Raw genomic sequence first — 20,927 nt, forward strand, 5'->3', positions numbered from 1 at the left:
AGCCTGAGCTGCAAGAATGAATAAGCAAAAAATAAACTAATTTCATTACTCTTATTCAAAGAGCCAGTCATAAATTTGATGTGATTTTCCTTTTATTTCCAACCCTCTATCTTTTTTTTTTTTTCCCATTCCAAACAGAAAATAAATAATAAAAAACTTCATGTGGACATTGTGGATATTGCATTCAATAATTTATTGGAATCTGAGTCATATTGTCTGCAGTGAAAGTAAGACAGATAAAAAGGAAATTCACCCACACTGCAAATAAAGAGACTGGTTTTACCCTTCAAAAATATTAAATCTTATCAATCAGAATCTAACAGCTCTGGGACCTGGAGATGTTCTGTTACCGACAATATCTCAATCACATATTGCTTTTCCAATACAACTTGTGATGGACTGATTTAAGATAAATACTAATATAGGAATTACAGTAGAGTAAATAATATACTCAAAAAAAAAAATCTGTAGTTGCTTATGGTCCCTATTACCATAGTGTCTGTGCACCTCACCATGCTTGATGGTCCCTGCAACTCTTTATGATGTATCCCTGCTTTACAAGCAAGGGCAGATAGTGAATAAGGCCCAGATTCCATGAAGGATGGAAGGAGTGACCACAACTGCACTTTCCATGGAGCCCACTACTGTCTGTATGTAATAGTCATCAATTAAGCCCTAACAGTGCCTAGTTTCTGGCTCTTGATAATGTCAAGGTTTCATAGACATTAGGGCTGGAAGGGACCTCGGAAGATCATCGAGTCCAGCCCCCTGCCCAAAGGGCAGGAAGTCAGCTGGGGTCATAAAATCATACAACAACCCTGTTAATAACAGAGGTGTTAACATTTTGCAGGTGAAATTCTAAGTATCAGAGGAACTCTAAGAAAAACTGGGAAATTTAAGCTAGTCCAGGTTTAGGTAGAAGCTGGTAGAAGTTAGGACTTAAACTTTGGGCATAAGCATCTACATTTTACTGAAGTCCCATTTTGTGGGTGTATGGTAGGGGTGTGCGAAACAGGCTGTATTTGATTGGGATTTACTTTTGGCCTGAATTGGGAACAGTGATTCGATTTGTTGATTTTCGTATCCCTGTACTAATTCAATTTGACTGAATCCGAATCTGCAGATTTGATGCTGTTTCGCAAAATTAGCGATTTGGACACAGACACAGCTTTAAGTGTTTTTTCTGCATGCCTCAAGGTACCAGGCATAGCTTGTGAATGCTGCGATGGTGGGGCAGATGGAGCATCCCACATGAGTGCAGCTCCCCCTTCCCCCCCCGACATGCTTGGTGGTGAACCCAGAAGTGGACTGGAAGTACTTCTGGTTCAATTCTTGGTCCACTGATGAGTGCGCTGGGGACCCCTCCATGGTCCTGTGGGATGCTCCATGTGCCCTAGCATCTCAGCATTCACGAGCTGCCTGGTATCTTGAAGTATATAGAAAAGACATTGAAAGCTGTGTCTATGTCTGAATCTCCGAATCTTTCCGAATATCTCTGAATCGATTTGGAGGGTTCCAATTCAATTCAGAGAAATTAAAGGGTCTCCTGATTAGTTTCAAATTCAGAGATTCAGCCACTGAATTGGGCCAAATCTCTTCTGACTTGAATCAGTGACTGAAACTTGACACCGCCCTAGTCTAAGGCCTTTTCTGGATTTGATCCTACATTCCCTGTTCAGGGCTATAACAGAAATAATTTGGTGGACTCCTGAGGTCCCAAGCTAATAGCATCAGCACTAGGCATGCTTGTTGTCAAGCGAGAGATGTGGCTTGATCGATCTATGCTAGTTTCTCAGAATATCACGCGAACCCGGGGGGGAAATTTTACCAAAGGAAAACTGACTAAGTCAGAAAAGAATTGTGGCCAGGCCCACTTTTAACACACTACTTCAATACTTCCTCTTAGCTTCTTCCCTCTTGTTCTCAAGATTTAAGCTTCTAACCTCTGGGAAGAAATGAATAAGGGAAACTGCAAAGAAAGTCAAGTAAGTTTATACATTTAATTTTGGAAGTAATGGGAGCTTTTGGTCATATAGGAGTAAGCTGAATAATTCAAATCCAGTTTTTGGAAGGTCTCTTGCATTGCAGACCTCTCCCTATAGATTTAGGACCTGATTGTCACATTTAAGCTCCAATCTGGTAATACAGAAATGGGCTGAAAGCAAATATAAATGTGACTTACACTCATTGTAAGGCCACTTCAGTCTATCATAGCAACATGAAGAGATCTTCCAGTTAATGCGTATCAGTTTTTTATAGTTTAATTGTTCCTGTTGAAAGTAGCTGCAACAGGAGGACATAGTTGTGGAGAAAAGATTTCTTAGACTTCTGAAGCCATTTCCATGAAGGACTGGGATGTCAATTCTGATCAGGATGAACCACTGCAAAAAAGGAGCGTGGGGTGGAGTGGCTACAGCTATTTCTCCTAATAAACAGGTGAGTCTCTTCATTTTTTTTTTCCTGAGTGGAGTCTTTCCAAGCTATGGGTTTTCTTTCTAGGTAATAAACGTCCCTGGAGCTCAGAAATCCAACTCATTATCTAGATAATTGCACTTCTTGCTGTTGGACACAGCCTCTTCAACCACAGATGGGAGAAGGCATTTACTGCGCCATAGCTGCCATATCTGAGTATCCAATCATAGCGAAGGAACCAAAAGGGAATTTAGGTCTATAAAACAGTTTTAATAATATGAAGACAGATGTCAAAAGCAAGGTATCGTCAAAGTATTTTGTTTGCAGCATTGCCTCAGGTTTTTGCTTTGAATTCTGATGCATCAACCTGGTCTTTCCTCACCTGGGAGAAATTGCAGAGGGCAAAGTTTTTGGGGGGCGTTCTTTGGTGATCTTTCTTATTGGACCAGCTATATACTTGGAAAAGCCTTGGCTGATATTTAGGATGCAGAGCATCCTTCTTTGCTTTGGATGGGTGGCACTTAAGAATTGTGGTTTCTCTGAGGATGAATACATTGGATCTATCAAAGCAGGATATACCCAATTTGAACTGTATTGTGTCTGTTCTTATACAGGTAGGAAAGTTGAGACTATGCTTCTCTACTGTAGATATAGGATCACTTTTAAAGGCATACTGTACAACCTAAATCATACTAAATATATAGTACATTGCATTTAGCACAAGGCAATTCAAAGTGGGAGACTATATTCGTCTTCTCATAGGAAATTGAGAAGTGGGCAGAAAGGGGTCATGGATAAGTGGATGCTTGGCTCCACCAACCATTAGCTAGTACTACAGACTCAATGTACTTTGGAAAGGAATCTGTTGCTGTTATGGACCAGGGACATTACCTGAGGTCTCGCCTCCTCTCTTTGCTACTTGTTTCGTTGTTCATAGAGTGGCCTGGTTATACGCTGGCTCCAGGTCAGGATAAGACCTAAGGTAACATTTCTCAAAATAACTACATCAATAGGACTGCTAAGGTCTGAAGTCACTTTTGAAAACTGACTTGGTTTCCAAACTCCTTTAAGAAAATTGAAAAAACTGAAATCTCAGAGAGGGCAACACTCGATATGTTATAGAATTCATACACTTATTGTTGAGGAAAAAAAGCATGCTGTAATAATTTTGGGTCACATAATATGGGAAGATAGGCTGATCAGTATGCAAACCTTTTTGGGTAATTAATTGGTAATCAGTGGCTTGAAAGCTGACAAAGCAGTAGATATTATATTATGATTAGAGATATAGTGGCTGTAATAATTGCAAAGAGCATCTCAGTACATGCATAGTAGCATAACATTAAGGCAGTCTAGAAGAGTATAAGCTATTTAGACTAAAATTCATGCATGTTCAGACTTCTTAAGTTCAGAATATCTGATCTGATTTAACTGCATTGATTTTTCCATTTTCTGTTTCAAAACATACGGTACAAGTAAAAAGGGTTATGACATTTTGAGGCATGCTATATTGCTTTGTGATGTTCATGTAATTTGTGTGCAGTCAAAGGTAAACAACATGATGAAGTAATCAGAAGAAAAGTGGGCTTTCATGCTTACTGAGCAGCTCATAGGAAAATACTCTAATAGAGTTTTGCAAATACCTGAGACTGTCATGATCTAGCAAAGACTAAATGGACCTGAATGCTTTTAATTTTTTTTCCTAAAAGGGTTAAGAGTGAATGGAGATATGCATATATATTCTAAAGCAGAACAGACTCTGTTCTGGAGAGGCAATAGCCTCTATTATCCTGTGTTAAGGAAGAATATAATTTTGTGTTTTACACCTGCGACATTCAGGCAAACAACATATTGGGGCACTTGGGAATTCCAGATTTCTTGCAACTACTCCCATTCCAGCATTTGCATCCAAACTTTGGTAGGCATGTCTGCCAACACTCAACCCTACCTTCAGCCAAGACGAGGGAGGAAGAAAATGGGACGTGAGTTGTTCTCTCTGCAAGAATTACACCTTCCAATCCTGTTTGCACACTGAAGAGCACCTGACTCAGAGGAATCAAATGGAATATGAGTTCCCAATCTGTTCCCAAAATGCCAAGAAAAATATCTTAATTTGTGGATTTATCCATAGAATACTGGCAGTGGGGGGGAGATTTTTAAAAACTGTGGCTGGGCTGTCTGAACTTAGCTAAGGTTTCTATTTTCACTCGAAAACTATTAATCTTTCATGTGAATTAAAGTTTTTGTCTATTTCTTTGACTGCATAAGTAAAAATTTAAGGTTTGTGACATGCAAGTGACTTATGCACCGAAAAGAAATACATCTGAATTAAATAGAAATCATCATTGCTTCCCTGATTAGTGATGGAGTATGTGATGGAGTGATTTGCATGTATTAGAGAGAATCTCATTTAAGATCCCTGACAAATTGGATGTTTTAAATAATATTTGGTCTTCTGTTTTCAATCTCCTATGAATAGTCATGAATGATATTTTTGCACATAATTTGTTTTGCAGTGTAGTCATCTTTTCCACTGTATTTTTATTTAACTTGTCATTTCTGGAATATGCTTGTATTTTTTTTGTATTGTACGCATGTCTGGAAACATAAAGGAGTAATTATAATGGGCATGGACAGACTATTTTACTGCAGCTGGTTATGGGTATTTCCCTCAAGACCAGTTATTTACATACAGTTACTTTTACTTAAAGCTGATGAAATAATTAAAGCAAATCCCTGCTACTCAAGGGAAAGCATTCTAGTTGAAGCAGCACTCCCACACTTCCTTATGACTTTTTTTTAAGGAATTAAATGCAAGTTGCATGATACTCATTCATAAAAATAGACATGCCTCATGCAAAACAAGCAATTAATATGCATGACAAAAATGTATCCTGACACCGCAGTACCAGAGAAATACCCACTCCACTGGTCACAATGCTTCTATGAATTTGGATGCTTTTTCCCTCTTGTGGGTTTTCTTAAATTGCTGTGAACTGTCTGTTGCTATTTCTCGCAATGAAATTACAGAACTTAATTTGCTATTTTTACTGACTCTCTGACTCTTCCAAAAACACCATTTTCTGGTGGCAGCATTACCAAGGAAATGATTGTAGCACAGCAGGTCCCTAGACAGTGCCAATGCCAGACATTTTTAATCCTCCTTTTTGTAAACATAAGAATCCAAAAAAACTGCTCAAGTGGGGAGAGCCTGTGCCAAATCTTAAATCTCTGAGTTGGAAAATAACGTGCTGCATAGAACCCGTGGCTAATTTAATGTTCATCAAAACTTGGGCTGGGCCCCTCAAAATATTTTCGTACTTATTCCTTTAATTTTTGAGACTGTGAAGTTTGGGGAAGATGGAAGAGGGACTACTTAACTACCGCTCTATCTTATTGGTTTGAACAGTAACTGAAATGCCTCTGCACCACTTGCATATTTTGGGATTGATGGATCTTTTTTAAATCCAGTGGTTCTTGCACTGTCCTTCCCTGTCACTAGACCGCTGTTTGAGATTAAATGGAGCCTTGGAGAGAATAATCAGGATTTAAGGATTGTGGATGGGCTTGTGCTGGCTTTCTGCACTGGGGCTAATTATAGTTTCATAGTTTCTAGGGTCGGAAGGGACCTGAGCAGATCATCTAGTCTGACTCCCTGCCATGGCAGGAAAGAGTACTGGGGTCAAACGACCCCAGCAAGATGTGCATCTAACCTCCTCTTAAACACCCCCAAGGTAGGAGCCTGCACCACTTCTCTTGGACCCTAGCCGCCCTGACCGTGAAGTCGCGCCTCCTGATATCTAACCTAAACCTGCCCTTTGCCAGCTTGTGACCGTTATTCCTGGTCACTCCTGGCGGTGCTCGGGGGAACAGTGATTCCCCCAATGCCCGCTGATCCCCCCTGACTAGTTTATAACAGGCCACAAGATCCCCCCTCAGCCTTCTCTTGTGGAGGCTGAACAGGTTCAGGTCCCATCGCCTCTCCTGACAGGGCCTGCCCTGCTGCCCCCTGATCATGCGAGTGGCCTCCTCTGGACCCTCTCCATGCTGTCCACAGCCCTCCTGATGTGCGGCGCCCAGAACTGGACGCAGTACTCCAGCTGCGGCCTGACCAGTGCCACATAGAGGGGGAGGATCACCTCCTTGAACCTGCTCAAGATGCATCTGTGGATGCATGCCAAGGTGCGGTTGGCCTTCCTGACTGCCTCCCCACACTGCCGGCCCATGTTCATCTTGGAGTCAATGATGACCCCCAGATCCCTTTCCGCCTCCGTGCTGACAAGAGGCGAGTTTCCTAACCTGTAGGTGTGGTGCCGGTTGTTCCTCCCCAGGTGCAGCACCTTGCACTTGTCTGTGTTGAAACCCATCCTATGCTCATCCGCCCACCCTTGTAACCTGTCTAGGTCTGATTGTAGCCTGTTGCATCCTTCCAGTGTGCCCACGTCCCCCCACATCTTAGTGTCATCAGCAAATTTGAACAGGGTGCTTTTTACCCCCTCGTCCAAATCACTGATGAAGATGTTGAACAGTGCGGGCCCGAGGACCGAGCCCTGGGGGACCCCCCTGCCCACATCCCTCCAGGTTGAGAAGGATCCATCCACCACCGCCCTCTGGGTGCAGCCCTCCAGCTGACTGTGTGGGTGTCTACACCACAGCCCCCCAGTTTCTTAATGAGAACAGGGTGAGAGACAGTGTCAAAAGCCTTCCGGAAGTCCAGGAAGACTATATCCACTGCTCCCCCTGCATCTAATGATCTGGTGATCTGATCGTAAAAGGCCACCAGGTTGGTCTGACAGGACCAGCCACTGATGAACCCATGTTGGTTGCCCCTAAGCATGCAGTCCCCTGCTGGCCCCTCCTGGATATGTGCCAGCATAATTTTCTCAAACAGCTTGCCTAGGATCGAGGTAAGACTAACCAGCCTATAGATTCCCGGGTCCTCCTTCCTGCCCTTTTTGAAGATGGGGACCACGTTGGCCCTCTTCTAGTCCCCCGGTACCTCACCAGAGCACCAGGAGTGCTCGTAAAGCCGTGCCAGGGGACTTGCAATGACCTCGGCCAGTTCCTTTAGAACTCTAGGGTGGAGATCATCCGGACCGGCTGACTTGAATACGTCCAGTCCCTCCAGAAGTTCCCTAACTAAATCTTCGCTAACCTGTGGCCCAGGGGTAGCCTCATAAATGATGGGCAATAAATGGAATACTAAAACGAAAGCCTGAATAGCTTGGAAATATGGTCAGAATGCAGATTGGATGTGGACCCACTTCTTATAATTAGCCAAGAACAAAATCCATGATCTGAAACTTTAAAACAGTAGATAATCCAGATCTGGATCTGAGCTGTTTCGCTCTAGCTCCTATCAAGATGAGAGCTGTACATTAATTACCCCCCAAAAAATTCCACATTTGACTACTTGAAGCTCTAAAGCCATTTCTAATTTTAACTTATTTATGGGGAATATTTTATCATCTTTTCTATTCAAGATAAAAGCAAACTTTCCTCAAGAAATATTAATAATATAGGCACTGCCGTATTATGTGTCCGGCTACAGCATCCGTATGTTCACACTCTGCTTTCTCCCACTGATGATGTTTTCAGCCTGTAGCTTTAATAATCTATGTTGCTTCCTCCTGCAGTTTCATTTGACAGCTCTGTTTTTAATGGTGTATAAGCATGAAACTCCAGTGGAACCTGAAGGTATATTTCTAATCTCACGCAGCACTTGCTTTGTTTCTCAAAGAAAAAAAAGGGCTTGTAATTTGGAGGAAAAAATGTATTTGTCTCAAGCTTTGTAGAGAGATGCAATAAATATATGTTCAACAAGTTTGAAGATGACTTTCTGAGTTGCGTTGAGTGGCCATACTTTGCAATATAATTCCCTCCTTATTTACCTTTACAAGAGGCATGCATCTACTTTTTGGTCCTTTGCAAAACAAGAAGCTTGGTTGAGACTCATTATGTATTATTAGAATTATTTCTTATTATTCAAATCAGGCACCCAAGAGGCCATTTCAATCAGAGTTCAGAGTCTCATTGTCCTAGGAATTGAATGCATGTCATAAAAAAGGCATATCCTGCCAGAAAGGCTCTTAGGATGTGGTATAACAGGTGGATACAGGAAACAAATGGAGTGCAGTGTGAAATTAGGGAATAAGAACAATGTGAATCAATTATGTTTAGAATAGTAAGTAGCAATTACTACAGCATCATTACAATTCCTTCTATTACTATTATTTATGTATAAAGGATCCGATTATGTCATCTTTAATATCCAGTAGTCCCATCAGGGCAGGCCTCTTGCTCTACTATCTGGCACCATATAAACCAGTACAGCCTGTTCCATGGTTGGGTTGCCAGCGACTAAATGAGTGCCCCCACTTGGGTTAGCCTCAGTTAGGAGGGCATACGGACATCCAGAAGGACTAAAAACAAGACTTATCAAAGGGCAGAAGAGCAACCTCCAGCCATCTATACCTGGAGAGGAGAGAGATACCACCAGGTCACTTTTCCCAAAGAATCACCAATGATGCATAGCATCTAAGGTGCCCCAATGTTCGCAGCGGCCTCAGGACTGACTTGACTTGACTTGACTTGAATATTCAGAAGTATTATATTGGGGCCCAAATTCTTCAACTTGTGACTCCATAGACTCCTAGGGCAGGAGGCTTGGGTCCCTGAACTCTTCTAGACTCAAGCTAAAGTCCACATAGGAGCAGTTTGAAGGTTCAGGGCCTAACTGACCCTGACATTAGTATTACTGCTTGTATTGCAAGATATCACCCTTTGTTAGGGTAGCAGAACTGGGCTATTCCTTATTTTATGCCAAAATATAACAGAACAAGGTCTCTCCCTCCTGGAAACATGAACTTTTGTAAGTTGACCAAATTAAAAAGAAGTTCAGGGCCTGATCCTATTTTCTGACCCAAAACAACAGTATAATCCTAATGTTCCCTAATCCTCCATTGATGTTTGTAGTGCCTTGGCATGAGGAATGAACTGCTTGACTTCAATGTACTAAGTGTAAAGTGGTATTAAGATTTAGTTTCCAGATGACGAAGAGAAGTCAGTAATTAATTTCCCAAGACATTTCCTTTTATGAGTTATTACAGTATTTTGTACCATGGTTTTCAGCCCTCTTTTCTTTGGTTCCAAATATGCCAAAAAGAAAACCCTTGTAGCAAATTATAGCACTCGTTGTCACTGGATGGAGGTTGAACACGCTGAAAAATTGAGCAGTCATGACAAGGACAAGAGACTATGATGTAGCTATCACTGAGGAAAATAAGTAAATGAAATGAACTTAAATCCTTATCTTCGTAGTCATCCAGCATTTTAGCCTATGCATCTCTCTATCTTATCTGAGAGAGAGTTCAGTGTCACTGTCTTTTCTTTCTTAAAGCAGGTTCAGGACCACACAATCAGGACCTACCTTACCCAATCACACTTTTTTCATCTGCATGTGGAAATAAGGCAATTTGTACACTACCTTTTCACTTGTCCTCTGATTCTCAAGGAAAAAGATGCAAGTTCCTGCTACTGCCTTTAGCAATATAATATCCTATCTGAAATCAAGATCCACTTCCAATTTATTGCCTCCTCTCAAATATTCCAGCATAGTTATATTAGTAGTAATAATGTTGTCTGGTACTTACTGATTCATCTGTTTGTGAACAAGTAGGAATTGATAATCTGTGCTCCAAACACTTTCCAGAAGAAGCCTGAGGAAGTACATCCCTGTGAATATGAAATCTAAGGTCCCCCCTGCATGTTATAGCTGTTGTGCGATTCACTGGAGATCAGCTGCCTGTGCAAAGTAGCTATCACACAATAAAAAGCTGCACACAGCTATAAAGTTATACCTTGCAAGTGTATACTAACTGTATAACTGGTTATTATCCAGCTTGAATTTACACATGTAACAGCTGATTGGGCTCCCAGGTGCAGGGGAGACTGACAGGGTTCCCATCTGCAGGGGTCCACCAGGCCCAACATGAAACTTCGGAGCACTAGAGATTATGGCTGCTATGATCCCTGAGGCTTGGGGGTGCATGAAACCCCTGGGGTTAGAGGATTACTACAGAGGTGGTCCCTCTCCCCTATGGATGTGGGAAAGCCCCAGGGCCAGAGGGTCATGATGATCTGCCAGTACCAGGGGTTTCCCACACTACTAGGGTAAGGGGATCACCCATGAAGTGATCCTCTGGCCCCAGGGATTCTGCACACATCCAGAGTAGGGAGATCACCGCAGCAGAAGGGATCAATTGAGAGCAACTCCCAGGCACAGGAGCTTGCTTCTTGACAGTGCAAGAGAAGCCTGATCCCAGTCCCAGGCTCCCCCTCCACTGGCAAATAATGCATGATGGGATGTAATGTGAGATCCCACAATCACACCTCCCGACCTGCAAGTGTAGCATGGCTGGTGGTGTGGATGGTGTTCATTGCACATTTCTTCACATCTTGCCTTTAGGTACAGGGGCCTGATGTAAAACAAACTGCTTGATACTCAAATAGATATATCACCAAGGGACCGCAGCTATTGTTGAGTTCAGTGCTTCTGGTGGAATGGTGCTAAGCATATTTCGTTTATTTAATGCTGGGATCTTTCGTAGCTTGAAAGGATTAAAACATCTACTTGGTTTTGACCTTGATAAACAATCCTACTAGGGAGCTCCCTGCTGATGGGGACTAGGGACCCTGTTCTCTGCCCAGTTCTGTGGTTGTAGAGCTGGGTGGAGAACAGGTACAGAGGTGGGTGGGGAACAGGCTCTCTAACCCCTGCCCTGTAATTGCAGAAGTGGGCCTGGCAACTGTCTTGGTCAGGGGCAGCTCCCAGCCCCATGCACCAGTGTGAGTGACTGAAGTGCAGGGTAAAGAAAGCTGCAGGAGTGGGGCTGGTTCCAGGCCCCTACCCCCGATCCACCAGTGGGGCAGCTAGCAATGAATCCCCAGCCCGGTGGGGAATGCCTCCTTTCCATGATTGCAGGGCAGGGGCTGGAGAGCCTGTTCCCCACCCAGCTCTGTGACCCCAGCCCCTATCAGCAGGGAGCTCCCAGCCCTGACTCCATGACTGGGGAGTCTCTGAGACTACTCCTACCTACAGCTAGCAGTGAGTTCCCAGCTGGGTGGGGATTCCCTGCCCAGCTGGAGGCTTGCTGGTAGCTTCCCCACCAGCATATCAGGGCAGGGGGCTTCCCCTCCCCTGCAGCTCTTTCCAAGTCCCTTTCCCCCGATCAGAGAGCTGGGGCCAGGAGTTTCCTGCTGCTGGGGCATGGGAACATTGCCTCCACCTCAAGTCTGGTGGCAAAGCCTTCCCCAGAAGCAGGCAGCTGCCTGGGAGCAGTGTCCCAGCCCCCCCAAAGACAGCTGTATCCTGGGCCATGCTCCTTGCCAGCCCCTGGGCTAGCACCCAAGGAGAACCTAGAGCTCCCCTGGCTGCTGCAGGGGGCTAGTGCAGGGCCGGCAGGCATGGGAGCAGATTGCTGCCCTGAGTTCCCAGTCTCTGCATGTGTAGACACCTGCCCGAGAGTGTTTACTCTCAAGTAATTTACTCATGAGTAAACTACTCCCAGATCAAATGCATGTGCAGACCACTAAAACTAAAATAATTGTGGTGGACCTTGGAAATATATGTCCTTTTTACAGCTTTTTCTCAGAATTATTTTTACCGTTTCAACTTCTTTGGCTAAATGTTGTCTAGAATTTCTTTTCTATTCCCAGATGAACTTCTCTTTTTGTGTCAGTGGACTATTTCAGTAGATATTACTTCAAACAGAAGCTCCAAGTAAGGAATCAATGTGTGTCAGCTATCTTCCTCTTAAGGGTAGGTTCTGATTATTTATGCCAACAGCGGTAGGAAAACATCATGCAACCACAGCCCAGAAGTGAGGAGGATTTTTCCTTCCCTCTTCCAAGTTAAAAAAAACAAATAACCCAAAAAGTCCTTCAAATGAAGCCCCTCTTTTCTTTTCATTTAGGCTCCTGTTGGGAGGTGGCTCCTGTTAGGAAGCAGCTCTTTCTTTCCCCTTCACACTGCAGTGAGGGTCTGTGAAAAGCAGCCTTCTTAGAAATCCTCAGAAGAGGATAATTGGTACCATTCAAGGGATCCTGTTGGTAGGCCCCTGATGGATGTTTGTTTCCTCCTACCTGGACAGTATCTCAGCTGATGACAAACGGAGGACTTTCTTCAGATTTACAGGGGTGTAGGTTGTAGCCATGTTGGTCTAAGGACATAGGCAGACACTGGACTGTTAGTTCAAGTCCCTCTCTCTACAAGAACGTCTGAGAAGTATGCACACAATGGGCAAGGATTTGCTCCTTTCAGCTGTTCCTTCTCTGTTCCTCTTGTGCACCCAATTTTTTTCTCCTGATTCCTTTCTCTTCTCATTAATTTCTCCTTTATTCGTTCTCCAGTTCCCTTCCTCATCTACCCTGCTTTTGCTATTCATTCACTGACCCCCCCCCCCCACAAATAAGATGGCTGCTCTGCTACTGCTTTGCTATTAAAGGGATTTAGTTCTGCCACAAAACAAATGTTATCACCCAGCCTGGTATTCCTCTATCCTGGAAAAAAAAATGTTGCTTGCAGAAATATTTAAGGAAAGAAAATATCAGAGCAGCGAGAACAGGATGAAGCAACATTTGGTTTCCATTTGACCAGCTCTAGAGGCAAACCCTTTGTTTGAGAAATTCAATGGGAAAAATGATGAAACATGGTACAAATGATAGACTATTTGATCAGCTGTACCAAAAGAGAGTCTGTGAACCCTTGTGACCTCTAACGTCTCCTTTGCATAACCTTTGTGACATGAAATTTGCTATGAGAAATAGAACAGGATTAATAATTAATATTTTTGCTGGTGTCTGAAATAGCGACACAAGGTTGGCTTTAGATGTATGTTTTATTAATGAGGTTTGAAAACAATTGCTTTCTCCCAGCAACAGACAGCCCAGACCTTTAGACTGAAAAATGAGTGGAATAAAATGTGTGGTTCTCCACGTTTTCTTTGAGGGCATCAACAGAATTTAGTCACAACACAAAAATGCGAGGAAATGAAAAAAAGAGGGTTAAAATAATCGCGCTTGCAATGATTCAAAGCAAAAAACCTCAACTTGGACCAATCCAGGTGAAATATGGCATATTTCATCAAAGCACAACAACGTTTTTTCCCCCCTCAGTATATAATAAGGAAGGAGAGTGCATCTTACTAAATGTCTGTTAATGTAACAAAATGTCACTGAGATAATTACGGGTGTGACATTTGCGTGACTCTGCTGGACCTCATTATGCTGCAGCAAATGTAAAGCCTTTTGCAGCCATTTCCCCCCACCTGTGGCTAGGTATGGAACCAGATAACTAATGAAGAGCACTCTGACCAAGAAAAGAGCCCTTTTGGGGGCAACAAAAAGAGCATCTTTAGTAAACAGGAGTATTTACATTCATCATTTCTAACTGTTCAGTGTATATAGATAATTGTTGTGCTCTGAATACTATAGATGAATTAGATGTCTGCTTTTCGTGTGAATACTTGTTTGGGTTTTGGGGGGTTATTTGGTTTTTTTTTAACTTAAAATGGTCTCAGCACTAGTCCCAAGTCTTTTAATGTAGTCATCAGTAATACTTTAATTGTCCAATAATTTAGATTACACATACAGAATTCACTTGAAAATAAGGCTCTAAGAAATATGATCTTTCCAACTTACATGCAAACTGAAGCTTTGCCTTCCTGCTTAGAATTGTTCCAAATGAATTGGTGGCCAAACACTGGTATGTTCCAATATCTTGTTTTTTATGTGGGTTATTGATTGCCAAGCTGCCTCCAACCAACCTGTAGTGATAACTCATGGTAAGATCAATATCTGTGCCATTTTGCTTCCACCTTTGAGGGGAAAAAAATCAAATTATGCTTATAATTTACAGAGCCTAATCATATTTATCTTTAAATAGTGTGTTGTAGCATACCTGTAACAATAAACATGTGGTTAAATATCACAGAATCATACCGTTTTTCACAGCTGGCTGTTTTTTATATTAATTTTAACAATATCAATATTTCCATTATTTTGAAAACCTTTACTGTTTTGGTTTGGTTTTTTTACATTAATTACCAGTTGTTTGCAAAAAGTAATTATAACTTATTCACACAAACTAAATTATCCAACCAGTTGGGAGTACAAAATATGCCTTGACTGGAGATGCATTTTTTTCCCCCTATAATATGAAGGGTACCTGAAAGTATTTTACCGTTTTTGCAAGTGATGTCATAAATTTGGTTACAGAAATGATTTGGAGAAATAAATCAGAAAGGATTATACTTCAAAGGACAGACGAAAGCAGAGGGAGATTTTTATAGAGGTAGTTTTGAGATTGATAATGTAATAATGAGAGTGCTGCTATTTTTAAATCTGATTCGTCTCTGTTAGCCTGTTAAGTAGAAAATGGATTGTGTCTGCAACATTTCATAGTTGTTTACAAATGTCAGAATAAACGTTATATTTTACAGGAAACAAATATTAGTTATTGTAAGGCGGAAAAAAAATCTCGTGACCACACCATTGTTTAAGTCGAGGTAGAATTAACGAAGCAAAGCTAAGAGAATGCAACTGCCCCAGAAGCTGCTGCTTGAAGCCATGGGGTTATAAAGCCAGTCACAGAGAAGTACTTATGTTCCTGTGATATTATTTTCTTCTAAATCCTACTACAGCAGAGTACTAAGATGGAACAGAAATGCAAAGAACTCATACATGGCTCAAGCAATGAAGAAGACCTTATGGGAGCACTCTGTATAAGGGTAGGGAAAGGAAAGGGTTTATAGTTATTAATTAGGTGTAGGACCACTCTGTAAGCATCAGTTGGCAATTAGCTACCAAAATAAGGTCCCAGGTATTGATAGTAGCTTAGGTGAGTTTGCTTCTATGGCAAGCAACCTGAAACAAAATTCTGCACCTTTAACCAATGACTGAAAAATTAAAAATTTGTACGAATGAAAATTCTGGACAATACATTTATCAGCTGGTGTAAGTTGACATAACTTCATTATCAATCACTTGATTTGGCCTGGTATGTGTTGCAGAATACTGGATATAAACCAACTGCAATCTAGTAGAGTGGAATATCTGTGAATGGAGGATGTTTCAGATAGTCCTAGCAGGCTGCAACAGGAATCTTGACACAAATGTACTGGCAAAGACAAGAATCATGACTTGGGTATAGCAGATGTATGCTTTTAAAGATGAGAAGTGATTGATCACATATCAAATCCATAGCATTCCATGAGAAAATTCTAGTAGCTTTAAATAATTCAGCTACTTCCGCCAATCTCTGCCTTCTCTTTCATGAATGCTTTAACACTAAGAACTCTTGAGGCAATGGTCGAACATCAGTATTTTGCCTGCCTCCAGTTGTTACTGATTTTGACCATTGAACTGCTATTCTCTCTTTTGCATTTCTGTCAGAATGAGCAGAGACTTTGCTGACTGTCCATCCATTACTTTTTTATGAAGTTCTCTGCATCCCAATTTTGCCATATGCCATAATTTGCTTGCATTCATTGCTCTCTGGCCCTTGCTTCTCCTTTCAGTTTTCTAGCATAGGATATACCGAGACACAGTTTGCCAGCTCTTTTTAATTTAGGAATCAATCACTGAAATAACTGCTGTCATTATTACATGGCTCCCAATTACGCTCTATAATTGTTTTTCAACACAAATGCAAAGTTGTTGGCTTAGTCTCAGCAAATGAATTTTTCACAGTATCCCCATAATCATTCTAATCACCATGGTACAATGATTATTAAACTGTGCATATAGACCAGGAGTTCAGCTCCTGGCGTGGGTTTTTTTCCTAATTAATATGTTTAAATCAATGAAGGAAGGGAATTAATAAATTTGTGTGATTGCCAGACAAGTATTTAATGATTGCATTGCCTAGCCCAGAATGCTATTTCATATCAAGGAATATGTGGAAGATAGTTTTGAATAATGTTTAATGCATGTATATGAAGCCTTATATGGCCAAGTGGCATAAAACTTTTCTATTTAAAATATATATCTTCTTATTGTGTGCCATGCAACACTGATGAAAAATTGCCTATCTTCAGAATCTAGACTGAAAATAATTAAGATGTTGATCTTGGTTTAAATAATTCCCTAGACAGGAAATGTGCTCAGATGAGAGAGAGAGAGAGAGAGAAAGAAAATGTGGCCAGTCCTCAAGAAGCCCTATTTTATAGATTCATAGAGGTTAAGGCCTGAAGAGAATAATATTAAAATCTAATCCAACTTTCTACATAATACTGACCATAGACTGTTGCCAATAAATCCTTCAGAAAGCCTATAATTTCCAGCCACACCAGAGCATATCTTTCCAAAAGGCCTTCAACCTTGATTTAAAGGTGTCAAGTAAAGGAGAATCCACCATATTTCTTGTTAAGTAGGTTCAACGATCCTCCTTTTCTGAAAATAAACCCTTTTATTTCTAGCATGACTCTGTCTAGTTATCTTTCACCCGTTAGGTTTGCTTTTGTTACTATCTTAAAGATTTATCCCAAGTCTTCTCTCCACGTATCATATGATTAAGTCACTTACCCTTTTCTTGGGTTTTATCTACACTCCCATTCATATCAAAGTTACTAAAATCCCCTTTGCATATACAAATGTACTAAAAATAAGAATGACATTTGTGTTTTTTTTCCCCCAAATGAAGACAAAATGTTGAAATGCCAACTTTTTTTTTTTTCAGAATAGAAATTCTCAGAAGTTTTTAGATATCAAAATGTTTTATTTTGACTCAGGTACATTTTTAGTTTGACAACCTCTACTTTTGCACTGCTTCACAAGAGGTTTTTCAGTTGAATGCCTCGGGCTTTATGCTCCATTATGGCTTCCTGCCAAAATCTAGTTCTCATAATGCACCATGGTGTCTCCTTTTTGCTAAATGACTCGCTGCTCATCATGGGATGTATGGTTGATTTAGGTAGTCTTACCCAGAGAAGAAAAATGGAGAAAGGAGGCATTCAAACTACAGCTCCTGTAATATGCTGCAGAAACTTAAGCAGACACAGAAAAGACTTGAACTTCTTAAGATTAAAAAATGGATTTGGTTAGGCAAGGCAGCATTAATTATTGATTTAGCTTCCCTCCACCCCCGCCCCAGAAAAATCCTTTGTTTTCTTGGATAGGGGCAGGGGAGGCATCTTGGTGTCAAAAAATTAAAATGTTGACATCAAGTAGGGATCTAGTAGAGATGTTTTTTAAAAAAAATGGGAAAGTTTCTATCAGAAAAATAAAGTTTTGTTTAATGTTTCATTAAGTTTGGTGCAAATGTTTAGTTCACAGTTGAAAGAAATAATTTTCAATTTCTCATTTCGTTAAGGTAATATCAAAAGATTTCATGCAGATTATGTTCAACCAGAGTTGGCTTTGATAAGGTAAAAATACTTCATCTCAGCTTTCTTTTAGTGAGTCAGTATGTTTGATTTACTAGTACATTAAAGATTAAATACATGTAATACTGTAGATCGGGAGTGTCAAAGGTGCAGCCCATGGGCTGGTTTCAGCCCACAGAGGTTTATCATCTAGCCCACAATGAGGCTCATTGGTATCAGAATTGACCCATATGCCACACACTCCTGGATCAACCCCCTGCTGCAGGTCTGGGATTTGCACTTCATGAGGCACCTGAGCCAGGGCAGTCTGTGATAGATCTGGCATGCGGGGCTGGTCTCTGGGCCTGACCCAGCCTGTGGACCAGCCGCATGACAATCATGCCTGATACGTTTGACACCCCTGTTATAGATTATATTCTTGTTCATGATTATGGAAACAAAACAGGACTGGGGCCTTGGTTTGAAACCACTGAGTTCATTTCTGTTTTAAACAATCTCACAGACCACTGTCCTCACTTTGTTTGCTTTCTGTGTTGCAAAGGAAAAGAGGGTTTTCCTTTTGCACATTTTACAAACAAATGCAAACAATAGGAACAGAGATGTGGATGGTGAGTCTTCTGCTTCCATTAAAAAAAATCAATTTGATCAATTTGAACAACACTAGCCATTCCTTTTGATCATTAAACTTGCATGGTTACTCTGTGCAGATCCAGGACATCATCACCTTTTCAAATGAGACGTGCATAGAATCAACATCTCCCCAAGATGGAATGGACCCTACAAAGCATTTTAGCACCAAAATCAGGTTAATCAAATACTACAGTGGTCCTTTATTGGTGCTTTTATAAGTGGTTAAAAATGTACCTGAAGCAACTGACCTGAGTAGCAGTCAAAGGAGGATGAAATTGTTTCCTCAATTGGAAAACGTTAAAGAAAGTATTTCCAGTGCGCTGCTTACAACCGGAAAACTCCCTGATAAGTACGTGAGAAGCATTACCGTACCAGGGCTTATGGAAATCAAGATTGCTACAAGGAACCAAAGAGCACAGATCACCATTACTCTTAACCTTCCTAACTCATGGTGAGACATGGCCATTTTTGTGGCTTTGTCCCAGCACAAAGAGCCCATTTCACAGGCATTTTGTGTTGGTCCCACCCCTTGGTGCTGATTGGTGGAGAAGCCCTGCCCCCCAGCACTGATTGATGGAGAGGAGGGATGATGGGGCAGTCCCCATCTTCACCACTGGCTGCCCTTCATCCAGACCCTCAGTGCTGAGTGGTGGAGAGGCCCAGAAGGGAGGGTGGAAGAGAGGAGGGGCTCCCTCCATCTTGTCTGCTGCCCCTTCTGTGCCACCCCACCATGTGGCACCTTTCTCTCCTGGGTGGGCTGTGATCCCTCTTGGGAAAGGAAGAGTTGATTTAAAAAAACCCCAACCTTTTAAATTAATTTTTTTGCAGATTTTGAGCAACACTGGATTTCCCTCCTCCCCCCACCCATGGGTGAAATCCATGAAATCGTGATTTAGGTAGGTCCCTAATCATTATGCGAAGTAAGAACAAATCCCCACCAGACTTTATCTGTTACTATAGTCTTCTTTTATTTTCCATTTCAGAATTGTTTCCAAAATAAGCAAGCTGCAATCAAAGCCTCAGGAGACATCAGAATCATCCTGACATAACAAAAGCATAACAAGTGAGACAAATTAACCTGTCAAGCAGAGTGTCCTCTTCACCTTTTCCCATTTCTTGCTCATAATGTCAAAGAACCTGAATCTTGCAGTAAGTACAACACACATTCCATAGTCACTTGGTCAAGTGGGACATCGTTTTATGGTTGGTCGGGTCAGAAGGGACCTGAGTAGATCATCTAGTCCGACCCCCTGCCATGGCAGGAAAGAGTACTGGAGTCAAACGATTCAACATAATTTTGTTGAATAAAGTAGTCATTCCCTACTCCTCTCAAATGCCTCTGTGATGACATTTCCATCAGGAGCCATGACAGTGTTGGGCATTTCTAATACCCTCACTAGAACACATTGAACCCGTAATCAGTAACATCATCCATCTGGAGAATCATCACTAATTATAAGGCACACTAACTTATTAAACAGATATCCAGCTGATATTACATTGGGAATTCAGTCATATGACAAGGCCAGAGCCTCAGTTTTAATAAACCATATCAAATTACACCAGCTGATCATGTGGCCAGATATATCTGGCAATCAAAGCAGAATATGTTTGTAAGAACATCCATTGGAACCATAGTATCTGCTTCAAAAAGAGTAAATTCAACAATCGTCATCATTGAAGTTCTATGTTTGTTGTACATTTCATGTATTCTGTCGGAAAATCTCCTGCACAGCTCTTCAAAGACGGTCTTTTCTGTGATCGGTTGTACAATGTTGGCCTAGTAACCAGGTGAGTTAAGGCTTGGGATAATAGTAAAAAGGTAGCATCTAGTAACCAAAAGAGGGAGGAAAAGGGGTACACAAATGATATTTACTCCTATTTGACTTTAATGTGATGTGATATGTTCTAACATCTAAGATTGTATCCAACAGATATGAGGACATTTGTCTGATTTCATTGCTTTTAGTCAACCTATAGGTGGCAAAGGGAATTATTTAGTTATAGTAGCTGGGGAACAACATTTTAGTCAACAGGCACGCAATATAAAGGACTCAGCCATTGCTCAAGGGCAGCTTTTCCATAGTATGAGTAAGACGTGCAAAACATATTTTTGCAATTCACTGAATATAATAATGAGTACTTCTCCATCTAAGGGGACAGGCTAAGTCCCATCAACTTTATCTATATGCAGTTTTGTCCAGCATGTGAACATATATGTGTGTAAACACCCCCCCACACACAAACACACACGGTGAATTATATTGAATAACAGTTAAATTACAAGAAGTCATAATGTGCTTACTTATAGATGCTTTCTAATTAGAAAATGAGGTTAAATGCATGGATTAAATTATTCATTTGAAATAAAAATACTGAAGTGCAAAGGATTAGATATGTAGATTGAAAGGCATTGCCATATTTTCTCTTGTGCCAATATTAAAAAAAGCTCAGGATAATTATTAGCCCAATCATTACTAGAGAGAACTCAAGTATACATTA

The 20,927-nt window shown here is 41.2% G+C and overlaps 1 protein-coding gene across 1 annotated transcript in view; it reads right to left on the reverse strand.

The window, feature by feature from the left end:
* CNTN6 (contactin 6) overlaps positions 1 to 20,927 on the reverse strand; it is a 218,940-nt gene that overhangs the window by 104,067 nt on the left and 93,946 nt on the right. Inside the window, exon 4 of the mRNA XM_090022247.1 lies at positions 14,113 to 14,288. Coding sequence (XP_089878373.1) covers positions 14,113 to 14,288 — 176 coding nt within the window. The remainder of the gene's footprint in view (positions 1 to 14,112; positions 14,289 to 20,927) is intronic.

The sequence above is a fragment of the Crocodylus siamensis genome, chromosome 11 (genome assembly GCF_052110815.1).
Source record: "Crocodylus siamensis isolate JL-2025a chromosome 11, ASM5211081v1, whole genome shotgun sequence".
NCBI classification, from domain to species: Eukaryota; Metazoa; Chordata; order Crocodylia; family Crocodylidae; genus Crocodylus; species Crocodylus siamensis.